At 43.1% G+C, this 26,382-nt stretch overlaps 1 protein-coding gene across 1 annotated transcript in view; it reads left to right on the top strand.

Moving 5' to 3' along the window:
• Nucleotides 1-14,329: 14,329 nt before the first annotated feature.
• Nucleotides 14,330-26,382, top strand: part of VWC2 (von Willebrand factor C domain containing 2) — a 58,053-nt gene continuing 46,000 nt past the window's right edge. The window contains exons 1-2 of the mRNA XM_009956252.2: nt 14,330-15,043; nt 22,693-22,822. Of these exons, the coding sequence (XP_009954554.1) occupies nt 14,330-15,043; nt 22,693-22,822 (844 nt within the window). The remainder of the gene's footprint in view (nt 15,044-22,692; nt 22,823-26,382) is intronic.

Genomic DNA, 26,382 nt, shown 5'->3' with positions numbered 1-26,382 from the left:
TGTTGAAGCAGCTGAATAAAACCAATATTGTAACTAAGCCCAGACGTTCAAGGAAGAACAGTGGAGGAGAAAAGGTCTAATAGGTCTGTCTTGAGCTAGAAGCGATTATTTTCTCCTGCAAATGAAAGCCTTAATATAGAGTTCTGCAGTCTGCTGGAAGGAAACTTTTTAATGAGAAGTTTCTGTCAAACAGTCCTGATTGATTGAGACAGACTGAATGCAGCCATGCAAGTGTAGCTGCTTCACTGGGATTTTCATCAGGAGCTATTTGGGTGGCAGCAGAATAACTGTTACTTGGAGGCTGGGGCAATAGCACAGGATGCAGGAAATCTTCATGTTTATGCTTTCCTGCCCTTACAAGCTGCTAGTGAGTCAGTGCCATTGGGTGATCTTTGATGCATGTATTTCTTTCTCCATACTTACATAAATAATCCTTGATTTGGAGAGAGATGTTGACGTCTATAAATCATAGATGCAGGGCTGAACAATATGAAGTAACTCTGGCTTTTGAGAATGAAAATTAGATATTCTGGGATGTCATTCAGCCCTTCACCATCAAATACAACTTAAAATGAATTATTTAATTTGATCACAATCCAACTTTCTAATTCTTAAAAATAATGGGAAATCACTTTACTTATTATATATTAGTGATGCAGAAACACTGCAGAAGTCTCTCTCAGATGTATTCTCCCTCCTAACACATCTTTTCATATTCTGCCTTTCATGGTGTCATGATTCCAAACAAAGCTGTAAATAGAGACAGTAAACCAGAGGATTGGTCAGTAAACTTTCTAACCATATTTTTTCTATGAACTTACATACCTGACAAAAATCAAAGGCTTTTGCAAGCACATTGTGATGCTGCTGAAGTTTCAGCCCAACCCATCCCATGAAACTTGCCTGCTGGCCCTCTGCCACCTTCTCGCTTCCCTGCCTTTCTCCCAGGCAGGCCGCTTGTTGCATTGCCAGAGAAATTCTACAGGCAGAGTTGAGACATCTTTTATTGTTCATTCCAGTGAGGGTTTATTGTGTCAGGGAGGGAAAAGACTGGAGGAAGGAAAAGGATTTTTTGGTTTGTTGTTTTTGGTTGTTTTTTTTTTTTTTTTTTGTGGTGTTTGTGAGGTCTTGTTTTGTTTTGATGCTTAAAGCATTCAATTCTGGGACGACATTTTCAGGTCTATTTTCCAAATTCTTCTGAGATGACTAGAGCTAAAATAATCCAGTATTTCTTTATGCTAGTTCTATCACGAGTATGAAAAATCCACGTTGTGATGCCCCAGTAAGTTGGACAAAGTGCTCCAGCTTTGCCTGTGTTACTACTTCTTTCTCTCCCTGATGCAGCATCAGTGTAGCTGACAAAATATTGCATTTATCTGTGTTCAGAGATTTGACCTGAGGCTTGTCATTAAGCTCCTACAGCCTTGATATAATTGACTGTTTGGCTTTGACAGCCCTTTTCAGCAATTCTATCAATTAACCCTGGGGACTGAGGGCTCCTCACACCAGCTCAACACTAAATTTCTCTCCTCTAGACAAGAACTTAATGTATCATCTAAAGCAGGTATCTTCCTGAATCACCTACTGAAACCTCTGTTTAAGATGAAGAAGAATTGTGAGACCCATTTGTCATAACTCAACAACCAAATAATAAAACATTTCTAATAATTCAAGAGCCCTTGATGGGTCAGCTGCCAACTGGCAAGTAAAAAGAGCAACATACCTATCCATGCAGATTCTTTTAACCTATGGTGTGTTTGGCAATCTTGAGTTGCTAAGAATAAGGGCAAAATATTATTCTTTAACTTGGACACAACTTTGTGGCAAATTATTCTCTGTCAGGTAGCACCTGAGCACTGCAGCACAAAAGAGCACAGAAATTAAATTACAGTTGTGATCTGTGCAATGCAAAGCAACGTATAACACAAAACCTGGAAACCAAACATATGAACTAAGGCAGAAAAGAAAGCTGTAAACATATTCTCATTAAATCTTGCTTCTATCAAAAGCCTGAGTCAACCTATCAAAGAAATCCCATTAGTACCGAAGCAAGAGCCTAGATACAGACCTAGTGAACTACTACTGGATTTTTGCTTCTGCTTCAGGGATTTTCCTTCCACCCGCAATTCACCAAGGATTTGTTTAACAGCAGGAACTGTTTGTTTAAAACCTCAGGTGTGCTTGATATTTTCTTTTTTCCAAAAGCAGTTATAACCCCTATTTTTCTAAAGAAAAATTAATCTCAACTGAGAAAAAAGCATTGGAGAAGGAAGGAGCATTATTTTTTTTCCCTTTATCTCATTCAATTCCATTTAAATGAAAAAGTAGAAAAAGTTCTGAGAGCTTCTTCTTAAAAGTTGACTCCTTACTTAAGGCATCACTAGAAAAAAAAAAAAAAAGCATTTTAAAATAAACTCCAGGCAAAAACCTTTCAGAAGGAGAGTTAGGAATCTGTGCCATAATCAGCCATCTCACTTCTGTGAAAAGCACAGAAGTGTTTTTCACTAGGCTTCTAGACAAAGATAACTAGCTCATCTTAATAACATATTCGTACTCTGGGAGAAATCCAGCCTAAGGGTCTGAGCTGTAGAGGCACCGGTCACCTGCAGCTCTGATCAACTTCAATGGGAAGTAGATGTCTCTGCAGATCACAATTTACTGAAACAGAAACTCATCCTCGGGATAAAATGAGACTTTTTAAAGAAATTTAATTTACAGAGAGAAATGCAACTGCTTAGGGTGGTTGCAAGCTGCTATGTAAGGATCTCTCCAAAGGCACTAGACAGTGTTTGATGGAGTAGTAGCAAGGACATCTACTATTGTGGCTACAACTCATATCAATTGTTATTCTCCTTAATTAAAAAAAGCCTAACAAAACCAAAACAAAAAGGAAACTCGCAATTGAAAGTGATTGATTTTAAAGAGGTACAGCAGGAAGATGAAACTCCAACACAATATCAGGCATGAAAAAGTGAATAGTATTAGAGCTTTAGTGCTGGGGAATAACTAAGTGTCCCAATTCTTTGAATAATCTTTATGTAGAAGTTACTGGTGTAAAATGAAAACTTGTTTCTTAAATAAAAGTTCTAGAATTCAACCCAATAGTCCAAGAAAATTGTAAATGTGCAAATAAACACCTGTTCTTGAATCTGTCAGGTAAGAGAAATTTAAGAGGAGCCTTGTAATAAAATGAAGGCAAAAGATAACATGAGGAAAAAAATAATTATAATTGCCTAAGTTTCAGAAATCAAGCAGCTAGTGAAATAAAGCTCATTTCAGTGTTGACACCTAGATTACTTTCTCAGCTGATAACTATTTTGCAGAAAACAGTGTTGGGGGCTGAACTGTGGTTAGGAACCAAATAAAAGAACTGGGCAGTGTTTTTAGGGCATGCTAAGTGCTAATTTTTCAGACGTCCTGGACATCCATTTGTTTCCACTGTGACAATAATTGCCACATTTTTGAGAGCCCAGCAGGCTGGAGTCGTTTGACAAACCGGCTCCTTGTTTTTGTAGTTCCTTGCTTGGCTAGCCAGGACTGTGGAAAGACCTCCTGAGTTTTGAATGTATCAGATGCATTGGTCTTCCTTTTCTTCTCTACTCATGCTGCTGTTCTTTTAGGCAGAGGCTGAGGTATAGCTCTCTACAAAATTACCACACTGGTTCAGCAGCCTGAATCTGCTTTAGTAAGTAGTCAGTAGTGGTATCTTAGTAGTAAGTGCTGTCAGTAACCATGTTAAAGCCATGTTAGTTTTAATAATGTCAGAAGGAAGGATGAATTTTGAAAACCTTTGAAGGCAAGAGTTTAACAGTCTGTGAGGATTACCAAGTTAGGGCTGGTGGGTTCAGGCAAATGGATTTACGGCTGATTAGGTTTAATATCTCTATATGCCTCCAACAACCATTTTAGCCCTAGAGCAAGATGCAACTCTATTTTTTTCAGCCAGAATTTTTGGCAGTTCTTGGTCTATGACTTCTGTTCTAAAAACAAGTTGAACAGGCTTTGCAGAAGTAGGGACTGACACCTCGGAGCACAAGGCCCTGTTCACATGAAAATTTATGTGGGTCATGTTTATGGAATATTTTCTGGTTAGGGTTAAACTTCATGGAACTATTAGAAGAAAACACCTGTCAAACCGAATCTGTTTCTAAGTTCTGAGCGGAGCTGTAAACCAGCACTGGATGAAGTTTGCTTACATTTTCCTGCTGGAGTTGTCCTCCCTTGACAGTGGTGATGACTAAGTCCCGGTCTCTTCTCCAACAAAATGTTTTACATGGATAGAGCAGAACAGTGTTAAGTGAGAAATAATTGCCAGTAGGACTGTGGGGTTAAACGTCCTCAGGCAGGGGAGAGAGGAAACTTGTAGCTCTGCATGCTGTTTGGTCCCTGGTTACTGGTCACTAGTGTCACAGGGGAACTTTCGTGAGCATCTGAGCTGTCACCTTCTTCACTGATCTCGCAAGCACCTAATCCAAAAAGTTAATTATTTACCAGGCCCTGCCTGTAATAACTCTCAAGCAGTACTCTGGGTAGCCAGGAACATTGTGTTGTTCCCTGTTATCTTCTTCCAACAGACAGTAAACCAACATGACCAACTTGCATCCATTATCACAATTACACAACAAACACCTCTACTTCTTGCATATTACGCTTTGTACCATGGTGCTTGAGCACCCTGCATGCTACAGTGGTCCTCATGACATCAGTACATCAAGGCCTGGTGGTAACAACCAAACAAGGCACCAAATGAGCACCTGAATTTTGGTACACATATGAGGAACACAGTATACCACCTATTCAGCTATGCACTCAATACCTTACTAGGGAATAAAGTCAACATGGACTAGTAAATGCTGCACTGAAAAGGGAAGACAAGAGAGAACGAGGAGCTTTACATCAACTTCTCAGCTCGGTTACCAACCTGCTGTATGACTTCAGGCCAGTCGTTTCTGCTCTCCTTCCCCTTTCCCTTCTTCCCTGGTCACTGGGGGACGTACAATTCTAGGGACACCAGCCAGTTTGTAAAGTGTTTGTGCAGTGCCTACGCATGGGGGACCCAGCTGCATCTGAGGTGCCTAGCTCCTGTGTGCAAAAATAATTCATCCGTTTGTCTGTTTCCGAACTCAAGTTCTAGCCCAATGATTGTTTAACCTGACATTTTTTGCTCTGCTCTGACAGTTCATAGCCTAAATCATGATTTCTGAGCCATGTAACTTTTTGGATTAAAGAGAAAACTGTATCACCAGCCTCTGTGATTGCAGAAGGTCTTGAACGTAATCATCTCCAGTAATTAGATCTAAAGACAGAACACTTGGGAATCTGCAATTCATGAAACTTTCAATATGTTACAAATCATAATTTGCCCATTTTTAAAATGATGACATTATCAAATATATATGAATTAATTGAAATGCCCCACTGGGGCTTTAATTTTAAAAGAGCAACAAAATCATCCACTGCTTACCTGGTACTGTATCAGAGGCACTTGCTAAGGGACACAGGGACTTCTACAGTAATGTAGGGAAGGGTAATGACACGAAAGCAGAAGGATTTGAACACCAGAATTAGCAGAATTTTATAACAGATTGACGTCTTTAAATCAGTTAACTCCAGCATCCAAGAGGGTCTAAGTTCTACATGTGTAGCATAGCCTGGGCATTTGTATGGGTGCTGTCTCATGTGGAGTCACCGGTGTGTAACAAGACATGAGGTCACAGCACATCTTTGGTGACAACCAGTATAAGGTTGCTCTTCGCTACCAATCCACCTCTTCTTTTCGAGAAGCTTTAAGAATTCAGTTCCTTCGTCAAGTTTTGTTGAACATAGCCAGCAGGTTCAAAGAATAAGGAGGGCAGCAGGATAAGATGTGTATGCATTATGCATGAAGTATCATTGCAAAAGCTTCAATTTTTACAAACTGAATAGTAACAATGAGAGAAAAGGAGGGCAAAGAATAGGAAAATTTTGAAGTTGTGTTCTGGAAAGTGTATCCCTGAAGCCTTCATGTCTAGGGCTTTGTGCCAAGTAAGTTTTGGAGAATATCCCCTAAGAGGCATGACAGTTCTCTGAGTCTGTAAACAGTTACGTTACAGGATCAGATGTCTGGTGGTTATACTTTGATTCTATAAACCATGGAAACAACTCAGGCTTTTGCACATATACTGTGAATTCCTTAACTTTTGAATTTTTGACTTGGCAAAATTAATTTCAACAGATATTTCATCAGCTTCTCCAACAAAAATTAAAAAAAAAAAAAAGGTTCAGTTGTGATATAAAGCATTTTACATGTTTGATGAAGGAAAAAACGTAGAAGATATTTTAAAATTATTTTTAAGGGCTTGTCTTTGTGGGAGATAAGAGTTTATAATTACCAACCATACAATAAATGTTTTTACTCTACATTAATAATATTAACAGAGTATTTGAATAAGAACAATGTCTTTTAAAACATTTTTACTTAATACACATATATTATTCAGAAAACAACCTATGCTGTTTTTCAAATAAAGAAAAACAGTACCATTCCTGTTATGGAAGTTTTAAAGAAATCTGGAGAATAGAAGTAAATATTGGTGTGAGTTATAGTGGTAACTCAAGCTTTTATTTTTCCCTGTCTTCCTGTAAGATACGTAAGAAATTTTCTTCGATTCCATTTATTCATTAAGTTCAGTTCAATGTTTAATACAATAAAAGTCAAGAACTGCAGTGAGAACTAGAGAGCAAAGCTGGGGTTTTGTTTTAGGGGAGGGTGTTTTTTCTCCAGTGATACTAAAGAGCAGTGAAAGGATGAGATCTATCAACTTAAAATATAGAACAACACAGGAACAGATTTTTTTTTTCCCTTTGTGATAGTTTATGTCATCTTTATTGGAGAAATTTACTGTAAATGTATCTAGAGAAACGTAAATATTATAAATAAATAAAACAAGGATGTAATTATAAAAAAAGGAAAAGTAATACTGATCTGCACTTTGAACTGATTTTCACATTCTGTCTGAAGAGAGCTAAACACAAGTTTAAGAAATATTTTATTCAGTTTTCCAACATAATGACAACATAAAAACTAAAAACATTGGTAGTGCAGCCTTCAGCTTTGCAACAGGTAAGAACAAGGTGTAGTACTAAGACTTGTTTATACAAAAGATTGTGTATTTAAATGTTCGTGTTATTTTGTGCATATTCTTGTGTATGTACATGCAAAAACGTTTTGTTTCCTTTTTTTAAGCAAAAAGGCACAAATACCAAATAACATTGTGGGCCATGATTAACATCCAGTTTCCCCCAGGCTACAGAGATTGTGAATAAAGGTGCATCAAAATCCATTTATAATCACTCTTGTGTCCTGTAATTACAAGCACAAAATACTGCGCTTTGAATAGACAATTATTTTTTCCTCAGAACAAGCCCTTAAGCACAGGTCCTGAATTGAATCCTCCTCGCTCTCCAAAGATTTCACTATGCAATTTTTAATATTATTCAACTCTTGTGGTTGAGATGCTATTAATGCTTTTCTGAAGTTTATATTGCCAAAACCTCCATTAGAGGTGCAACAGGCATGTAAGAAAAGAAAAGTGATTTAAAGCGGTAGAACTTGTAGACATCTTGTATACAAAAAGGCAGCATGTATTTCCCTCTGTTTCATGGACCTAGAAGGGGACTGTTGCTGAGGTGGAATATGTGCATTAAGGTCTCCTCAGAGCTTATAGGGCAGAGAAATTGATCTTGTCACAAAAAGAGGGCTTTTCTGAGTCCTTTTAAACAAAACCAGTCTTTCCCACGTTTTGGAACAAGCCTTGCTATGAGCACTTTTAGTTAGGATAAAACAAAAAAAAAAAAAGTGGTTTATTTCCCTTTGTCATGGTTTAAACCCAGATGGCAGCTAAGCACCACCCAGCAGCTCACTCACTCCTCCCTGGTGGGACGGGGGAGAGAATTGGAAAGGCAAAAGTGAGAAAACTTGTGGGTTGAGATAAAGGCAGTTTAACAGGGAAAGCAAAAGCCGCACACACAAGCAGCGCAAAAGAAGGAATTCATTCAGCGCTTCCCATCGGCAGGCAGGTGCTCAGCCATCTCCAGCAAAGCAGGGCTCCGTCACGCGTAACAGGGACTTGGGAAGACAAACGCCATCACTCCGAATGTTTCCCCCTTCCTTCTTCCCCAGCTTTATATGCTGAGCATGACGCCATGTGGTATGGACTATCCCTTTGGCCAGCTGGGGTCAGCTGTCCCAGCTGTGTCCCCTCCCAGCTCCTTGTGCACCCCCAGCCTGCTCACTGGTGGGTGGTGTGAGGAGCAGAAAAGGCCCTGGCTCTGTGTGAGCCCTGCTCAGCAATAACCAAAACATCCCTGAAGTACCAACACTGTTCCCAGCACAAATCCAAAACATAGCCCCATACCAGCTACTGTGAAGAAAATTAACTCTCCTCCAGACAAAACAAGCACACTATTGTATTTACATTTTGCTTAATAACAAAGAGAAATCATAAGCTAAAGGGGGAGTTATTAGAACATCAACCAGTAGCAGCAAAAATCTCCTTTAAAAGATGCTTCATAAACTTATGACTTCTAAAATTTAAATCTCCCACTGGTCTAGAGACTGTTTTTTTGTATTACAAGTAATAAACAAAATTTAAAATAAAAAAATCATTATTTATTTCCCAGCATGCAAATTGCGATTTACAGAAGTGTAAGAGTCCTTGTACTGAAGATCCTAAACTCTAAATGACAGAGGCTTTTTTTAAGTTTTGTTTTCACTCATACAAAGCAGAAAAAATGTTGTAACATAACATTAGCTGTGAAAAACTGAATAATTTAGAAACAATTAATGACAACATGATTGTAACTACAGCTTGCGCAATACTTCTTCAATAACTACTTATCAGTCAACTACTTATCAGTCTAGTGAAAAAAGAGAACTGAAGCAGTATATTTTCAGGGTCCTTTGACAAGTGGTATAAAGAAAATAGAAGAAACAAAAGTGAAAAGATGAAAGCTAACCTAGTTTAAAAATAGTTATGGAAGCTTTCCTTTTCTTTTTTTAAAGAGTTGTTTAAACTGCTTATTTATAATTGAGCCTTTCAAATACACATGATTTGTTAGAGTAATATGTACCTTGGCTTTGCCTCTCTCCTGTCTCCAGACTGCCTGCTATTTGGAGCCCTTATTTTATATGGCTGGACTAATACCATTGCACAAATTGCTACCTTTCGAAGACTGTGATGGGAACCTGCCTGAATAACTGCCACTTTAGCACCACAATAAAAAATACCTTTCATATAACAACTCTCTTCCTTTCAGGAGGAATAATGAAACAAAGCAAAATAAAAAGGCATGACCATTCGTTTCGCCAGAGGAGTCACGCTTTGGGGATGTTTTCTCCCCTCTCCACTTGTGGAGTTTCAGAGCTGCTGAGCTGAGACGGGCACAGGCAGCACACACCTCCTGCTGCACTGCTCCCCCTAGCATGCCCTGGCCCCTCCAAGGGCCCAGATGACACCCTGCCACTGAAGCCAATCTCGCTGTTCTGTGGGGTTTTCTAACTACATCCCCCCATCCTCTGCTCCCCAATTGCACTGGGGCTCCTCTTCTGCCCTGCCCTGCCCAGCTCTGCAGGCTCTCATGGAGCTTCCTCCTCTTCTTCCTCCATCTGTCTTCTCACTGAAGACATGGGACACTAAGGGATGCTTCTTTTATTAAAATAGGAAAGATGGGGCACACACCCTGCATAAGATCATGTGAAGGGATGCACGCGTTAGGGGACCCCCTGGTGCACGGGGGCTGCATGCCTGCGCTGGGGTGAGTTCGTGCATATCCTGGGCCTCACTGTATCCATGTATTAGGCTAAAAGTGGTTGTATTCAGTGCTTTTAGATGCCCAGATGACTTGTCTGCATAGCTGTGAGGTTTTGTTTGTAAATTGTTATTAACCAGGCAGACAAGCATTTTTAACTTGGTAAAGATACATCCTGCATTTGGGTTCTTCTCATTCACACCAGGGCCACTCTTAAAAGACATTTTTAAAAATTTCAGTCCCCCTAGTCTCGTGGAGTAGATTTTTAATCAAGTTTTTCTGACTAATAGCCAGCAATCTTCAGCATGGATGTCCACTCTCACTGTCTTGAGCCTGGTCTAATGGATGGTCATCACACCAGTTTAACTAAAGTCATTCCTCACCAGCACCATTTTGATTTATTTATTTATTTAGCTGCTGAGTTCCTTTTTGTTTCCCATTCAACTGCTTCCTAGTAAAATTAAGCTAATTCCTACTAAAATTAAGCTAAAACCAGCACAGATCATTTTGTGCACGACAGCTCTGATTTAGCTAACGCAAAGTTCTCGTCATGCAGACAAGACCCAGCAGAAGGGAACGTATCTTGAATGGGATGCAGAATTTGATTTTCGTCCAGAGACAGAGTTGTCCTTCCTACTGTTGCCTAGAGGGAGAGTAGGGTGGGGACACTTGGACCTGTGTTTTTATGCTGCATTTACCCTGTGAATAAACAGAAGAACTTCAGTCTCCAGGGTCTTATATGTTACATCAGAAGCATAAAACTTACGTTAAAGACATTGTTAAAAGCAGCCTTCAAATAACAGATTTTCATGTTTCTCTCTTCTTCTAGTTCAGAATTCACACTGAAGAAAACAGCAAACATTTCTCACATATCTGCTGTTTGACCATTTGGACTATAATATATTGCAATTTGATACTACGACACTAATGAAGCAGTCAGGTGTCAGTTCTGCAAGGGCCCTAATGTCAGCTACAATCCATCACCTAATACACTATGAATCTGAATAAACAGAGGCTGAAGTCCAATGAGAAACCTTTTAGAAAAAGAAATGAGGGTATTTACCTCTCACTTTGCCAAGAAGGCTAGGATGAGCTGCCGTTTGTTGCTAGGAAAGTGCTCTGAGGCTTTGCCCTTCTTGTTACACAGCGCTATCTTGAACCTTCAGCCCCAGCTCACCTGTGTGCTGTATAACTAGGTCTGGCAGAGGCTGAGCTCCTACAAAGACAGTCCTGGGTGCTGAACATCCCAGAAAATGTCAGAACCATAAATTGGCTTCTCTCTCCTCTTTATCACAGATGTAGCATCGCCTTCCCCAGTCCCATATTTCCTTCTGTCGTGCGCTAGCCGCAACTAGCTGCTGCTTGACAGCGAAGCTTACAGGCTCGTGAATGCAAGGCAAGGACGGTCATTCAAGTCATTCTTCCAGACTTAGTGACGCGGTGTCCTGGTTGCTCACCCGATGGCAGGGTTTAAGCTATGTAAGGCATAAAATTACTGGGTTTAGAAAAGGCAAAGATTCAATTCTTTATTCAGAGGTAATGAGCTGATAATTTGAAGGCATATACTTCTTAATGATTATTAGTCAGGTAATGAGAAAGATCTAGCTTCACTCTGTAAGACTTTGTGTAGAAACCCCATAGCAATGTGGATTTCCATTTCACTAGTGCAACCTATGGAAACATTTGACTTCTTCATATCCTTCAAAACTTTAGTCTTAAAGTTGCACACGATTAAACCATTATTTAGCTGCTGAATATCTGACCGAGAGATAGGAGATGGTGTCAACAGAAGCAATTTTGTAAACTAGACAGGACTCACGGGTGTTTACAGCGAGAACCCAGCAGCCAAAGGAGTTTAGCACCTGCATCCTCCTGCGGAGGAGTTTAAGTGTCTGGGTTTTCACAAATAACAGGCGCTCATGAAGGTACTTAACAGGGAAACATTAGTATCCAGCATATTTTCATTGCTCTCCTGAGTACTGGTATTTCAGTGCTACCATTTTAATGAAAAAAAAGTCCAAAAATTTTGCCTAGCCTAAAAATTTCAGTTATAGTGCCAAGTGCTTTGGGAAATCCAGCCCCAGCCATGAGGAGGGAACAGCGGGCTGCTAAAGAGCTACTGCAGCAGAAGGGTTAGTGCAGCTGGGACTGCTCTGCAACATCTGTAAAGCTAAACTCATACAAGAAGATTACGCTGGTATGTAATCTAATGCGGCTTAAAGATAAATAAATACATAAATAGATAACCTTTGGCGTTCCAAACCCTTCTCAGCTCCAGAACAAAAGCACCTCTACCTTTTGAGTTTCTGGCCCAACAGTCTGACTGTCTGTGTTTCAGCCATCATCTTTATAACGGGCCGTTCTGTCCCTTTTGCTGTATCAAAAAGTATAAAGCAGCAAAATGCAATTATATTCAAGCACAAAGGTGTCCATCGGCCATTCAAAAGCGTAAGCAAACATTTCAACTAGTAAATCATCTGCCACTTCCTTGCTAGAACAGCCTAGCAGGAGCGAGTTAAGGCAGCGCCGTCCGCTGCTGCAGTGTGGGCAGCCAGAGACGCGCACAGCCGGCGCTGCCCCGAAGAAGCGCTGCTGAACCGCCCGCGGCCCGGCTATAGCGCGGGTCGCCCCGCAGGCCGGTGCGGCTGTGTCCGCCGGGCTCCCGCCCTCCCCCCGCAGGAGCCAGCCTCGGCGGCGGGGCAGCGGCCGGGCGCCTGGCACAACGGGGAGCGCGCCCGTCCCCGCCGCACCGAGCCGCGGGCTTTGCGCGGGCGGGGCGCGGAGCGGGGCGCGACGCTCTCACCCCGGCACAAGTTTCACACCGGGGCTGACCCCAAAGGAGCCCGCCTTGCCCTCCGTGTCCCTCCCGACAGCCCCCGCCCCCCAGCCCGGTACAGGAGCGTGCCCGCCGAGGGGCCCTGCGGGACGAGCGGGTTCGCCCCCCACCCTCACGGCCGGCGGGGCGGGGACGGGCGGGCAGGGGCGCTCCGCGGCCGCGCCAGGCGCTGCCGCCCCCCGGCGAGTCCCCTCCCCGCGCCGCGCCCTGTGCCGTGCCCGGTGGCGGAGGGAGGGAGCGAGGGGGCGCCCCGTCCTACCCCGCTGCTGCCACCCCCGGGGACGGAGGCGCACGGCCGCCATGTGAGAGCAACGGGGGCCGCGGCGGAGCCCGCCCCCGGGGCGGCGGGGCCGGATCGGCTGGCCGCCGCGCCGCGCTGCGCTGCAGGCTTTGCAGGTCGGCGGAGGCGGCGGGCGGGCAGCAACAAGCCGACGCTGGCCGCCCGCCCGCGGCACAGCCATGGGAGCCGGGCGGGGGGCGAGGCTCGCCGCCCCGAGCCGCTGGCGGGGCTGAGCCTGGCTCCAGCGCAGGTAGGGAGGCGCCGGGCCGGGCAAAGGGGCAGGCTGCCCGGCTGGGGAAGGCGCTGGCCGCGGCTCCCCCACACCACAGCACCGGGAGGGGGGCGGGCGGCGCTGCCCGGCCCGCCGGAAAGTTTGGGCAGGCGGCGGGGCGCCCCGGCTCCCCTGCGGCGGCCGGGCAGCGCCTGGCGGGCGGAGCGCGGTGCCCCGCCGGTGAGGGCCGGGGGAGGCGGGCGGGCGGGCGGGCAGGGGGGGAGGCTTTTAAATGGCTTCGAGGAGCGGTACCGCGGAGGTGGGGCCGTGCCGGGAGGCTGGAGCGCCTTTGCTTACCGCGGCCGGAGCAGTGTACGTATGTCGGTTTGGTGTTTCCCGCTGTGGTGTGCTAAGGACAGGAGCCGGGAGCGTTGCTGAACTCCCGGAGGATGTGGGTTAAATGAGCCTCTGCTGCGGAAACTCTTCGCGGCTGTGCTTTGCCTCTAAAACACGGGGAGAGAGGGGTGGTGTGTGCTTGTTTAGGTAGTTCGGAGGAGACGTAGTTCGGCTCTGCTCGGTTTAATGTGCTTGGGTGTAGTTGTCTTTAACAGAAATGTGCCCGCTGGCAGGTATTTAAAAAAAAAAAAAAACAAACAAAAACGAAAACCCAAAACATCAGCCTACCTCAGACTGAATAAGAGGCTGATGAAAATCATCGTGCATGCAGTCAGCAGATAGGACTCAATTGGGTGATTTGTGTTCTGGACTCCGCTGTGTTTTAGGGAGCTCCATTTAATTCTGCATGCGTCCGTCCTCTTTCACGTGTTGTCATTCGAAGGGAAAAACAGCCCCCAAATGTTCTGGTTTTTGCACGCACCTGCCTCTGCAAACGCTAACTCCCCGGAGTTCTGTGTGGGGCTGTCACGGAGCCGAAGATGCCCGGTCCGTGTCCAGAGCCCTGCTATTTATAAGACTTGGCAGAGCGGGGGAGGAGGAGGAGGGATGCAGCACCAGGCTGTTGTTTGCGTTTTGCATAAACTACCGAGACAGGTTGCATATTTTTTGAAATGTTGCATCGGTGGAGGCGGTGGGGGGTGGGGGAAGAAGTGCAGAAGCTGAAGTGTTCCTAATCCTTCTCTTCCTAGGGACTGTGGATCTGTGAAGCGCTTCCCTCCGATGTGAATGCAGTGTCCCCTGTGGGATGCAGTAGGTGATGCCCAGCTCTACTGCAATGGCAATTGGAGCTCTCTCTAGTTCTCTTCTCGTAACCTGCTGCCTCATGGTTGCCCTCTGTAGCTCCACCATACCTGTACAAAAACTGGCCAAGGCTCAAGACAAACAGGAGATAAAGGCGAGCCAGGAAAAGAGGGATCATACATCTACAAGGGACAGCCAGACAGGCCCGGGGAAAATGAATGAGATTGGCAGGAGTGGGAGGGAGGAAGGTAGCAGGGACTGGAAGAGCAAAGGAAACAGGAACTACTCGAACAAGGAGTCTTGGACTAAGCAAAAGCAGGCTTGGAACAGCCAGGGGACGAGCAGTAAATCCGGGAGCATTCAAGTGCAAGAGCAAAGGGACGCTGCTCCTGAGGAACTTCAGGTGGCTGAAGATTCATCTCTCCCAGAAGCTGTTGCGAGTGTCACTCCCGAGCCTCCGGAGGAGTATGCCTATCCGGACTACCGTGGGAAAGGCTGCGTGGACGAGAGCGGCTTCGTCTATGCCATCGGGGAGAAGTTTGCGCCAGGCCCCTCTGCCTGCCCCTGCCTCTGCACAGAAGAGGGCCCGCTGTGCATCCAGCCCGAGTGCCCCAGGCTCCACCCTCGGTGCGTCCATGTGGACACCACGCAGTGCTGCCCGCAGTGCAAGGAGAGGAAGAACTACTGCGAGTTTCGAGGGAAAACCTACCAGACGCTGGAGGAGTTCATGGTAAGTAAGGGCTAAAGCCAGAAGTCATTTTGTGGGTCCTTAAAGTGGCGTTGTGTCCTTCAAGTGCTTTCTCAGAGGGCGTTCTGGGTCTCCCCCTCCCCTTTTCATTTCTGTGTTAATACTGCTTCTGTGGTGCTATAAAATACTCTCCTTAAACATGACCTTTATTGCTCTGTGATACTATAACATTTTTAAATGAGGGGGCTGATCTTTGGTATTTACAGTAAAAAATGCTACTTGGAAGGATGCTACTCAGTGGTGATGTGGATTTTATGAAAATTTTCAGCAATGCATTTGTGTCCTTCTTTAACTGATACCTATGAAACTTCTGCCTTGCAGGGATTGAGCAGGGTTTTGTGGGCTGACTTGTATTCCTAGTAGTCAGTCTGTGATGATACCTTTTTTGTAACAGTTATGTCCCTTTTCCTTTTCAGCCATTTAAACAGTGCTGCCAAGGATGCATAATGTTTGTTTTCTGAGAATTACTGTGGGCCGCCTTTTTAATATGAGCGTGGTTTGCAATCTGGATAACGGTGGTACCTAAACAAAGGACTTGAAAAGCTTTAAGTTTAGGGAAATCCTTTTAGACTAGGGCCTTTTTAGCATTATTGTGCAAGGCCATTGTCCTTGAAAATGCGACTTATAAATGCGACTTATTATAGTACGCTGAAAAGTTTTGGAGTTGGGGACAATTTTCTGGTTGCTCCCCTTGCCCTCTTCACTTTGGTATTTTATTGTGGCCAAGATCTGCGAGCAGGCTCTAAGTATTTGCTTGCGAACAGCTGTTATATACAGGGCTGGTCCAAAACCCGTTTCTGAACACAGCAGAGAATTTTGAGCTGAACATGTTGAGGGGAATACAAAATCCAGTTCAGGGTTCTGGGAACTTGAGCCCCTCTCAGGATGGAGAGGAAAAAAATGTGTTTGTGAAGGCTGCACATAAATAAGTTGCCACATCTTCTCTCTGTGGTATTTACGTGTTCTTGGAAGCTTAACTTCGATTCATAATGTCTTTCCATGTTCTTCAACTTACTGAAAAATAAATAAATAAAGGAGCAGAATTACTCTCTTTGGACTAAATAGCAATGTTTCCCCTTGCTCTCTTTAGGCAGTAATGTGTAGAGCACTGATGCATTTCAAAGCCTGGCAGAAAGCATTGTTTCATCCTGCCTTTTCCCATGTCATCCTCAAGGAATGGATTCAGCTTCGGGGTGGCAGTTTTCTGCTTTAAGAGGGAGAAGGTACTTTTGACAGTGGCTAGTTGGTGTGACCTTTTCAGAGATGGATTGTGAGATCCTTCCTTTTCCACCGAAGTTGATTCTGAGGGGTGACCAAAACAGTGATGCTTCTGCACATGTTCCCTGTAGGTCGAAGTTTTAAAGGCTCCTCCCCCCCGCTTCATTTATGCTCTTCTAGTGAGTTGCATTTCTTTGTCTTTTTATATAGCGGTATTGTATTAATGGCTGTAAAGCAAGCCTTGAAGTACCTTACTGTGTTAAGTGTGTAGTGAGAGAAGAAAACCTTAGGGTCCATATTACATTTGAACATGGCTGGCAGCCTTGGTAAAAAGGGGGTGCTGAACAGTGACATTTACAGAAATGTTCTGAATAGACTTTGGCTTTCAGTTTTCTTTTTAACGCCATTCAGCCTTCAGCCCTTGTGTTGATACCTCCCTGTAATGAAACATAGGTTCCCTTATCACTTTGTGTTAGCCAGCTTTGGAAACACAGGTGAGAAGAAATGCCCGCTCGAGGTGTGCAAGGAAAGCTGCCGACGCAGTTAGGCAGTGGAACTGCAGCCTGTCTATTTTGACCTGTGAGGACCTTGGTTTTTAGTTGAGCTTCAACGTTGATTCCAATATTGTGAGCACAAAACTGTAGATGCAGCTGTTTGCCCATGCCACAGCAATCAGTGGCAATGTCTGGCAAGGTGAGGTACGGATGTAGTCAGATTGCTGCTGCTCGTTGGAAGCAACTGCAAATGCAAGTAATTGCACACGGTTTCAAAGGTCATTTTACAGGTTTAAAATTGATGCTCTTAGAGATTACTAATACACTATCTCTTGATTAAGGTCAGGGAAGGAGTTATAAATGGATAGCTATCTGATTTTTCTCTGTGTCTGCACCTACTATTTGTCACAAAGAGTACCAGACATCACTGAAGGAAGAAAAAGGTGACTTCCTAACTTTAAAGTAACATTACCTGCACAAGCAGTTATGTATAGATGTGTAAATATGCATGTGGGTTTGGGAGTTTGCTGATATAAAATTCATATATGGCTTGGCATGGCAAAAAATTGCCCTGACCAGAGCCAGTGCTAAGTCAGAAGCTGAGTGTGCCAGGGAATGAGAGGGTTGATGCAGTTCTATGATTGACAGTCCTTCCTGCAGGCTTTGCTTGTGTGTGTGTATGCACGTGTTTTTCTGTTTTCAAAAAGGACATGGATGTCGACACAAAACATAGCACAGGTGTGGGGGAAGGATGAGGTCTTACAAAGCTGTCTCCATCAGCACCACTCCACTCCCGTGTGGGTGCCATGAGGCAGGATGGCAGAGGGATCACAGCATCCATACGAGTGGAACTGGGGAAAAGCCTTAGTTGGTGAAATGCAGTGAGGATAAAATTCTGCGCTGGAGCTGGAAATTGCTGAGCACATGCTCCACTACATGTTTTTCAGTCTTACAGTAAGGTTTGAAAATGCAGGCTGACTTATAAAGTCATAGTCTTACAAGGACGATAAATTATATTCAGAAGTTTAATGTTTGGCAGAGGTCTACGTTTTTGAAAGTTGTTGCTTTGTGGTTTTTTTTTTTTCAAAATTTCTCTGCTACCAAAAATTGTATTTATTTGTATGTAAGTGTCAAGGATTGAGGCTGGGCTGGCCGCTGATGAGTGCCAGATGCTCTCTATTAACCCCTCTCCCCTCTCTGCAGGGAAAGGGACAGAGAATGAGAGAGAGAGACTTGGGTTGGAAGATAAAGCTAAGACAGCTTTAATCAAACAATAACAATAAAAGAAAAGATAATAATAAAAATAAGGAAATAATGAAATATATACAAATATATCACAGAATGACAGGGGTTGGAAGGGACCTCAAAAGATCATCTAGTCCAACACCCCTGCCAGAGCAGGACCACCTAGAGTAGGTCACACAGGAACACATCCAGGCGGGTTTTGAATGTCTCCAGAGAAGGAGACTCCACAACCTCAAACCAATCCCAAGCTGCCCGCTCCCCACCCCCTCCCTCGATGACAATAGGTCACCACTGACACTGCAGGGCTGGCGCTGGGGCAGTCCCAGTGGACTCAGCAGCAGATGGGAACTGGGTGCAGGAGCTGGATTCAGTAATGCACTGATCAGGATCACAGACAGAATAATAGACAGAGTCCTCCTCGGATGTTGGCCATCAAAGAAGAGAGCTTGGCCCTCGTGATCCCTCAGCTTTGTACTGAATATGATGTCTATGGGATGGAATACTTCGTTGGTCAGTTTTGGGTCACCTGCCTGGCTCGCTCCTCCCTGCAGGTGAGACCTTATTATGTATGTGCGAACCTTTGCACTTAGGGCACTTCAACGTGGGGTACAAGATTTAGCAGTGACCTTGGTTGCTAAAGGAGCAAGTATAAGCAAGGGCCTTTCTATATACCATTCCTTGGTATTAACTATAAACATCAGGCGTTACCACTACGAGAAGCAGTCACTGTCTGGAAAAACATGCTGTTGATTTCAGAAAGTGCAGTTACTTAGAAGAGATTTAAATGAAAATGAAAATCACTGAACAGAATAAATTCTGGTTTAGCTCAAACCAGGGCAATAAGTTACTTGGAAATCTGGAAGTCAACAAACCCAAATGCATTTTGAAACATTTGTGTATTTTGAAGACACAGAGAAGTAAAAATAAGGCTTGTATATTTATTCTTGTCAGCCTAAACCCATTCACATTCTCCTGAGTTGTGTAAGTGGCAAGGAAATAGTAAGAAAAATTCCAGCACAATAGCAAATAAGTTTGAGATTATGACTGATTTATTATTTTTTTTTAACTTAGACCTTGGGCTGAAGGAACCAAATGTAGATTATATGTGTTTTTTAATTCAGACTTTTTATGGGTTTGTTTTTGGTTCGGTTTTGGTTTGTTTTGTTGTTTTAATTAAAGTTTGACATGTGGAAAGAGGGAGGAGAAAGCTGAAATTACTTTGGACCGGAACTTAAATGAGTGCAAATGATTTGTCACTTGTGTCAATTTACACTAAGTTGCTGGATAAACCTACTACCCTTACTTACCCTTACAGTTTCCTTCACATCCCACTAGTGGAAAATCTATATTTACACAATGGCATGTTTGCTTTTGTACATCTGCAGCTCCATGTATACATCTGCTTACAAACTTCCCTTTAAACAATTCTGAAGAATTTTTTTTGCCATCTGTACTTGATTTTCTACAGGTTTTATGGCTGCCTGGTGAATACGTAAGACTTCTGTGCCTCTCGTCTTCCCACAGTTTTTGCATAGGCAGAACTACTGCTGCTGTGGAGTTAATAGCTTCATCTGTAGACCACAGAGATGTGGTATCCTTAGTCTTCAGAGAGAGGTTGATAGGTGGTGTTATTTCCAGTTCAGCCTGGTTATGTCAGATGTGCTAAGCGCGAGTGCTGCCGGGCTGGTTGTTTCCCAAATGAACAAATGGGATGTTGGTTGCATTGGCTGCCACTAGGAACTGCACTGCAGGGAATGTAAGAGTAGAAGAGACGAAATGAAGGACCAAATGTAGTTTTTCATTCTGATTTATTTAGCTGTTGTTACATATACATACTTTCTTATTGTCTCTCTCTCTCTAGTGATGATTATGTCTCCTAATATTAAGCTGCCATTAAGATGTGAAAACAAGTGGGGGTTTTCTGTAGTTCTTGCTGCATCCTGATGATATGTAGAAAGCAATGCACTGCTGTTTAGTCCAAAGATGGAACAGATAAATGTTGACACTAATACCGTTTTAGCAGCCACTGTAGTTCACTTACATGCCTGAAAAGAGCTTTGTAGAAATAAGACCTTCCTTAATTCTGCTGCCATTACTCACATTGGTGGGTTGTACGGATGACAGTACTTATTAAAGGTATCCTATGTGTATTCCCCTGAAATCCCATGATCTGTTAAACAGGAAGGGTATTCATGACTGCAGTATCACGTTAACAGTTTACTCTGTTCACAGAAGATTTAGCCTTTGAGTGTATGTGCTGTATAGGATGGAAGTGCATTATTCCGAATCATCATTATTGGATAAAGATTAGATCAATTTTATTCCTAATTCAATAGTATTTTCAGTGCTTCATTAAATGGTGGCTTCTTCTAAGAATTTTAGGCTTCTGTCAAATTTGGAATTCTAGTAAACAACCTACATAATTAGAATACGTTTAAATTTTACAGATGAGAGATTTTAGGAATAACATCTGTGTGCTGTCTTGTTTCCTGATTATCATCAGATACTCTAGTTTTTACATCACTTCTAATATTGAATGGCATAGCTGCTAAGTGGTGTCCTGGGGGAGGGAATATCTATTGTAGTTACTGGTCTGGTTGAACTGTGATGACTGGCAAATTTGCATCTCTTTCAAGTCATGGTAAAAAACGTTAAAACCAATTGAAAGCTATAGGTTTGCCTTGTTAAGCCTGATCCTTGGACTTGAGTTCTGGTAGCTTTGATCAAGCAGGATTCCTTACAAATAATATAAATATATCAGCCGTCCTCAAAAAGCACGTTGTTGTAATTTAGTATTATTCCTGGATATAACTCTAGAGGGAAGAGTTCTTACTATTGACTTGCCGATACTTAGGAGCTCAGGTTTGCTGACACTCAAAACTTCATGTGCGGTTCAAGTGCTTACCTGGAATACTTGAGTCTCTTGATTCTGAACACTGGGTCATCCACTGACACTCCAGCTCTGCAAATGAATATGGCAGTTCATAGACAGTTACAGAACAAAGTTCTTGTCCTAAAGCCTGCAATAAAAATCTGCAGTACTGGGCTGTCAGCCTCCTTGTAGCATTTTATAAATGTAAGGTGTGGTGCTATCCTTGGTAGAGTGTAAAGCAAAGAAAGCCTGAAATAAATAATAGTAATAAAAGCAGAAAGCAACACAGCGAGAGACTCTGTTTAGGCTCTCTAAGCAGAGGGGACAGTGTGAAAGATATGTGAGTGCATAAGCGAATAACAGCCCTGGCAGGTGGGAAGAGAAGTGGCGAAGCATGGATGAGCATTTAGTTTGAGATGGTGCTGCACAAGCATCAACGTGTTTGAACTTTGGAAGTGAGAAGAATAAGAAAGAGGCAAACAAGTGGAGACTGGATTTGACGAAAAAATGTGATGGTCTGCCAAAGAAATAGGGAGAAGAAACAGATCATCTGCAAGTTACACATCTGGATGATTATTCACAGGGAAGAATTATTTATTTATTTATTTATTAGATTTGAGATTACTCTGCTTTTATTGAAGAAACGTGATGGGTGGTTGTTCACATCAACTGGAATCTGGAATGAAAAAGGGTCTGTTAAAAAATGGCCTCATCCTTAAGCAAACCAAGAATATGCACAGATTATAGGTTTAGAGAATCACTAATAATAACATTCAGGTGCATTTTCATCCTGCACTCTGAGCATGGATGCCAGTGTGGTTTTTTGGAGTGCAGCAAGGAGGTTTACAGTATACCATTTATTGCTCTTTAGCACCCTTGCTTTCCTCTACCTCCAGCTCCTTGTGTGGTACAAGGATGTCAGCGATGCAATGTGCAGTGCCTGGTCGGGAGCACTGAAGAGGACAGCTGGAATTGTACATGTGGCAAAGGCAGACAGTTGAAAGTCCATTTTTTCCTAAATAGGGCCTTGATGCTATTTTGTTTGAAAGTAATTTCATTGAAGAAGCTCATGCAAGAACTTAGGGTGCTTCTATTCTGTAGAGTTCTTCAAAACCAGTGACATTTCAGTAGGTAAAAGATAACCTGTATTTTGCTTCACCTTTTTGTTTGAATTGCAATTACTTTTCAGAAAGTTACGAGTATTACAAGAGTGGTCCAAATACATTCAAGCTATGGGAAATACCTGAATTCAAAGGATGGGGTTTTTTCCTTACTTGTCTTTGAAAGTTATGATTTTCAATAAAATGCGACTTCTTACTACCAAAAACCTGGAAAAATTGCAATAAGATTTTCCGTTAAAAGAAGTTTTGTATTTTATTTAGCAAAATTTTTATTTTTCAAATACAGTATTTTTTGCTAAATTACTTTTTGAACCTCTAATGGAATTAAGCCAGATTTCATCTAAATTATGAACTTAATTTGTTGAAAGTTCATTAGAAATGTGGCAGGGAAATTTTTGCTTTATTTGTTCCCAGGATCCCTTTGACTTTCCCATTTGGTGCACATGTTCAGAGCAGAATGTGTGGTTTCTTTCTGCTGTGGTTCTGTCACTTCACAGGAGCCCAGCCTTGCTCTCGGCATTATTCAGACCACAAAAAGCATTTGTTTCAAAGGAGGGGGGGCGGGAGGGCGGCAGGGGGAAGAGGTGAAGGAAAGAACAATGTAGATGGGAAGGCAGGCGTTGCACACTTCAGGAGGACATTAAGTGAAAGAGTTAAAAGGTGACTGGATTTGTGTTTCAGGTTTCTCCATGTGAGAAGTGTCGCTGTGAAGCCAATGGTGAAGTGCTGTGCACTGTCTCAGCTTGTCCTCAGACCGAGTGCGTGGATCCGGTGTATGAGCCTGATCAGTGCTGTCCTATCTGCAAAAATGGTAAGTGGCAGCTGCAAAACTAGGAGGAGGCTTCTGTTGGAGAGACCTGTGTTGCTCTGTTCTGGTTTTGAAAAACAATTCAAATATTTTCCTTTTTCGCTAAATGGAGAAGAGTTGTGTGTGGATGGTGTCTTCCTGGTGTGAGGAGCCTGATCTTCCCTTGACTGGGGTGGCCTTGATTATGACCTACAGGGATTTTTGTTCCCCAGGAGACAATTAGGGTGTTAACATCAGATATTCGTGTGCCTTCTGGATGTAAATTTTGCATGAACTCATATTGTGGATATGTTTTATACAGGCACACAAAACGGAACTCAGGCTCTTCATGTTACCCACCTTTCAACATAGCCAGGAAAAGTTACTTTTGTTCTGCCTTCTTATTTGTTCCACTTTCAGAGATTCTTCTCTCTTTTTTTTTTTTTTTTTTCCTGAGGCAAATCAAATGTACCTTATTGAGCTCATTTAATTTTCATAACTAAATGAATTAAACTCCCAAGTTTAATTGAATATTTTTCATAACTAAATTAGACAGAAAGTCTCTCTACTCCCAGCAAGGGCTTGCATTAGATCAAAGTCTTGGTCTATTTAGAGGAAAAAATTACATGACACACTAGCTCATCACTTATAAAGAAGAAATGATAATTTATTAATAGAAATGAAAGCTGCAAAATCTCAAATGAAATTATATTTAAAATGAAAAAAGACATTTAAAAATATTCAGATAATTTGCAGCCATATGTTATTTCTCTAGAATAGGTAGGTTCCATTACATTAGCTAAAACAAACTGATTAAAGTTGTGGAAAAGCTAGGGGAGGAGACAGTGTACAGCATATGCTTTCTGCAAATTCAACAGTAGATGATAAGGGATAGTTAATTGCATTGGAGGAGTTTCATTTGTATGGGTATAAAAGTAATTGCTTCACATCCCTTAATTGGTTGTTACAGCCCTGAAGGAATTTGTTCTCTGTACAGCTTAAGGGCACTCTGCATTTGGAGATGAGGACAGGCATTTTTTGAGGCATTTAGGGACAGTTCCTGAGAAAGGCTGAATTTGGGAGCTGGTGGTGTGGTAGCTAGCCGGTCCAGAGTTTCTTCTAGCACTTGTTTGATGACAAGAGCCTTCCTGATGTGCTCACAGGCTTTTTGTGTGCACTGCGCTCTGCTGCAGCTCCCAGGTCGGAGTGACTCTTGGCAGGGAAAAGGTCTGTTTTCAGTGTTGGGGATGGAGTTACAAGCATAACGTGTCAAGTCTATGTAGTCTTTCCCACTGAATTTCTCCAGCGCTCTTAACACCGTTTGGAGCTGGATTGACTTTCTATTGGTTCATCTTCTCCACAAGCACCAACATAATGCATCTCCCAGTGGTGGCTTGCCTTTGGATTAAGGTGGTATGGCAGGGTGGCTCTTGGCTTGGCTGTTTGCATAGATCCCTGGACACATCTCCCAGAAATGGGGCCTTTTTAAAAAATTGTAATGAAACCATGCCTTAGTTGTGAGGACTCTGCCTTCTCTCAGAGTGCTAAAGCTGAATTACCTGAGTTCCGCCTGCAAGAAAAGGGTTGTCTTATCCTCAGCATCTGAATCCCCAGCATTACTTGCATATTCCTTGGCTATAACCACAAGCTGGCATCCCTGACCCAGTTTCAGACCAAGGTGACCAGAGCTGCCTGTTTCCAGTGGGCTGTACTGTCACTTCTCTGCATGTCAGAGAACCAAGAGTGGCTTTCCTTGTTAGCTTTTAGACAAGGAAAAAAGCCATTAACAATAACAACAAAACCAAGATAGTACAGAAGCAGCTTAACTTTTCTGGTTCAGCAGCTTCCTTATAGAAAAGACATTCCTGAGGAATCCTGTCCACCTGGGGAGTGCATTTAAAGAAAAAAATACCAAGACCTTTGCTTTCAGAGTTTATTTTAAAGCATGGGGCACGTACAGTTTGCAAGGAACTTCAGTGAATTGCTATATGTTTTTAATTAGATCGAAGGAAAAACCTACTGAGCAGGAAAACCTAGCCTGCCTCATCCCCTCATTTTCAAGCCTGCTGGAACAAATGCGCTGTGAATGTGAGTCAGGGAAACAATCATCTCGTTGTGCTTCAGGGTTGATCGTTGCAGCGATGACATCAACAACATCGTGTTAGTGACCCAAAAGAGCTTGAGTAGATGTACAGGATGCTCTGCTGCATAAATGGAGTGGTCGGAAAGGTGGAGCCATGGAAAAGAGTGGGGTGACTGCTGTCGTGATCTGCATCCCGCCCTTGGTAGAGCCAGAAGGGGTGAGAGGTGAGATTTGAGTTCTCTACATTTACTAACATTTGTGTTTTAACAATGGACACAATCCAACTCTGATTTCCCTCCCTTTCCTGGCTCTTCCTAACGTATAATACTTTCCCAATTTGTTTGACCTGTGGATTGCTGGCAGCGAACCAGCAGAGTGAGAGTGAAGCGGCTATGTCTGTCAGTGGTAAGACCACATACAAATGCCTGGTTAAGAGTTATGGAGGAGATCTAGTGAAAGCCTGCTGTTATTAGAAATGAATGAAATCGGTCGCTTGGCAGGCGTGAGGCACTGTGTGTTACCCCTCATGGGAAGGAGGGGGTGTAGTTGACTCCTCCAACCTGATTCCACAAGTGCTGGCAGCCCTTCAGATGAGGGACGGGTGAGTAACTGCACATGGGGCTTACACAACTGCGTGCATGTGTAGGTACAGATTCACTTTGAAAGTAAGTAGAGAGTGGAAAACTTGCGGAGCGAAGAACAGTCTTATGTGTAGGATTTAATAATCTTCTATGTCACATCCCAACTTTCAAGAAGGAGCCTAGGTACTTCCATAGCTGAAGATGTTAATTTCTTCATTGTGGGCAAAGACAGGGCAGAACCTCAAAGAAGTGTCTGCTCTGAAGAGTACTCTATAGAAGGGATAAAAGGTGTCACCTAGCTGAGAAAATCTTGGGGTGAGGGGAATTTTCCTGCTTTTTATGTCTCAAGTCACTACAGCTAAGGGAGCTGGTTTGTGTTTATCTTGTGTACATGCCCTGCAAGGAAGCAGGGTAGGGACAGAGGAATGGAGGAGAGTCTTTCTTCTTGTGTGGGCTGGCATGTTGAGCTTCATGCTTGCAGTAACCAACAGCAGCAGCAACAAGAAAAAAACATCCAGAGAGTTAAATCTGACTTCAGAGAGTTGTGTTGAGTAACAGGTGCCCAATTCAGATCTCCGTCCTGCTTTAAAATACTGGCAACGTAGTTGCTTCGGAAGACATCCTAGTTCACTCAATAAGCTCAGAATCTGGTACAGACATTTCTACAGCTTGTACGGAGTGAAGGGTAAAGATAATAGGCATACAATTCCTCTTCCATTAGGAAAAGGCTGGGCACTTGTCACCGATTCGTTTGGGGCAGTGGGAGGGGATGGGGGGTAATACTGCAAGTGAATTATCTTGTTGGATTAAATTACCTTGGTTGTCTGTTCCACTTCCACTTCCAGTATTAGAGCCCTAATAGGCGTACACAGCTGAATGCTGCTTTGCCTGAAGCGTGCAGCCACGGAGCAGTCGATGGA

The sequence above is a fragment of the Leptosomus discolor genome, chromosome 8, assembly GCF_034619465.1.
Source record: "Leptosomus discolor isolate bLepDis1 chromosome 8, bLepDis1.hap2, whole genome shotgun sequence".
In the NCBI taxonomy this organism is placed as follows: domain Eukaryota; kingdom Metazoa; phylum Chordata; class Aves; order Leptosomiformes; family Leptosomidae; genus Leptosomus; species Leptosomus discolor.
The sequence above is the reverse complement of the archived record's forward strand: the minus strand, read 5'-3'. Positions and strand labels throughout refer to the sequence as shown.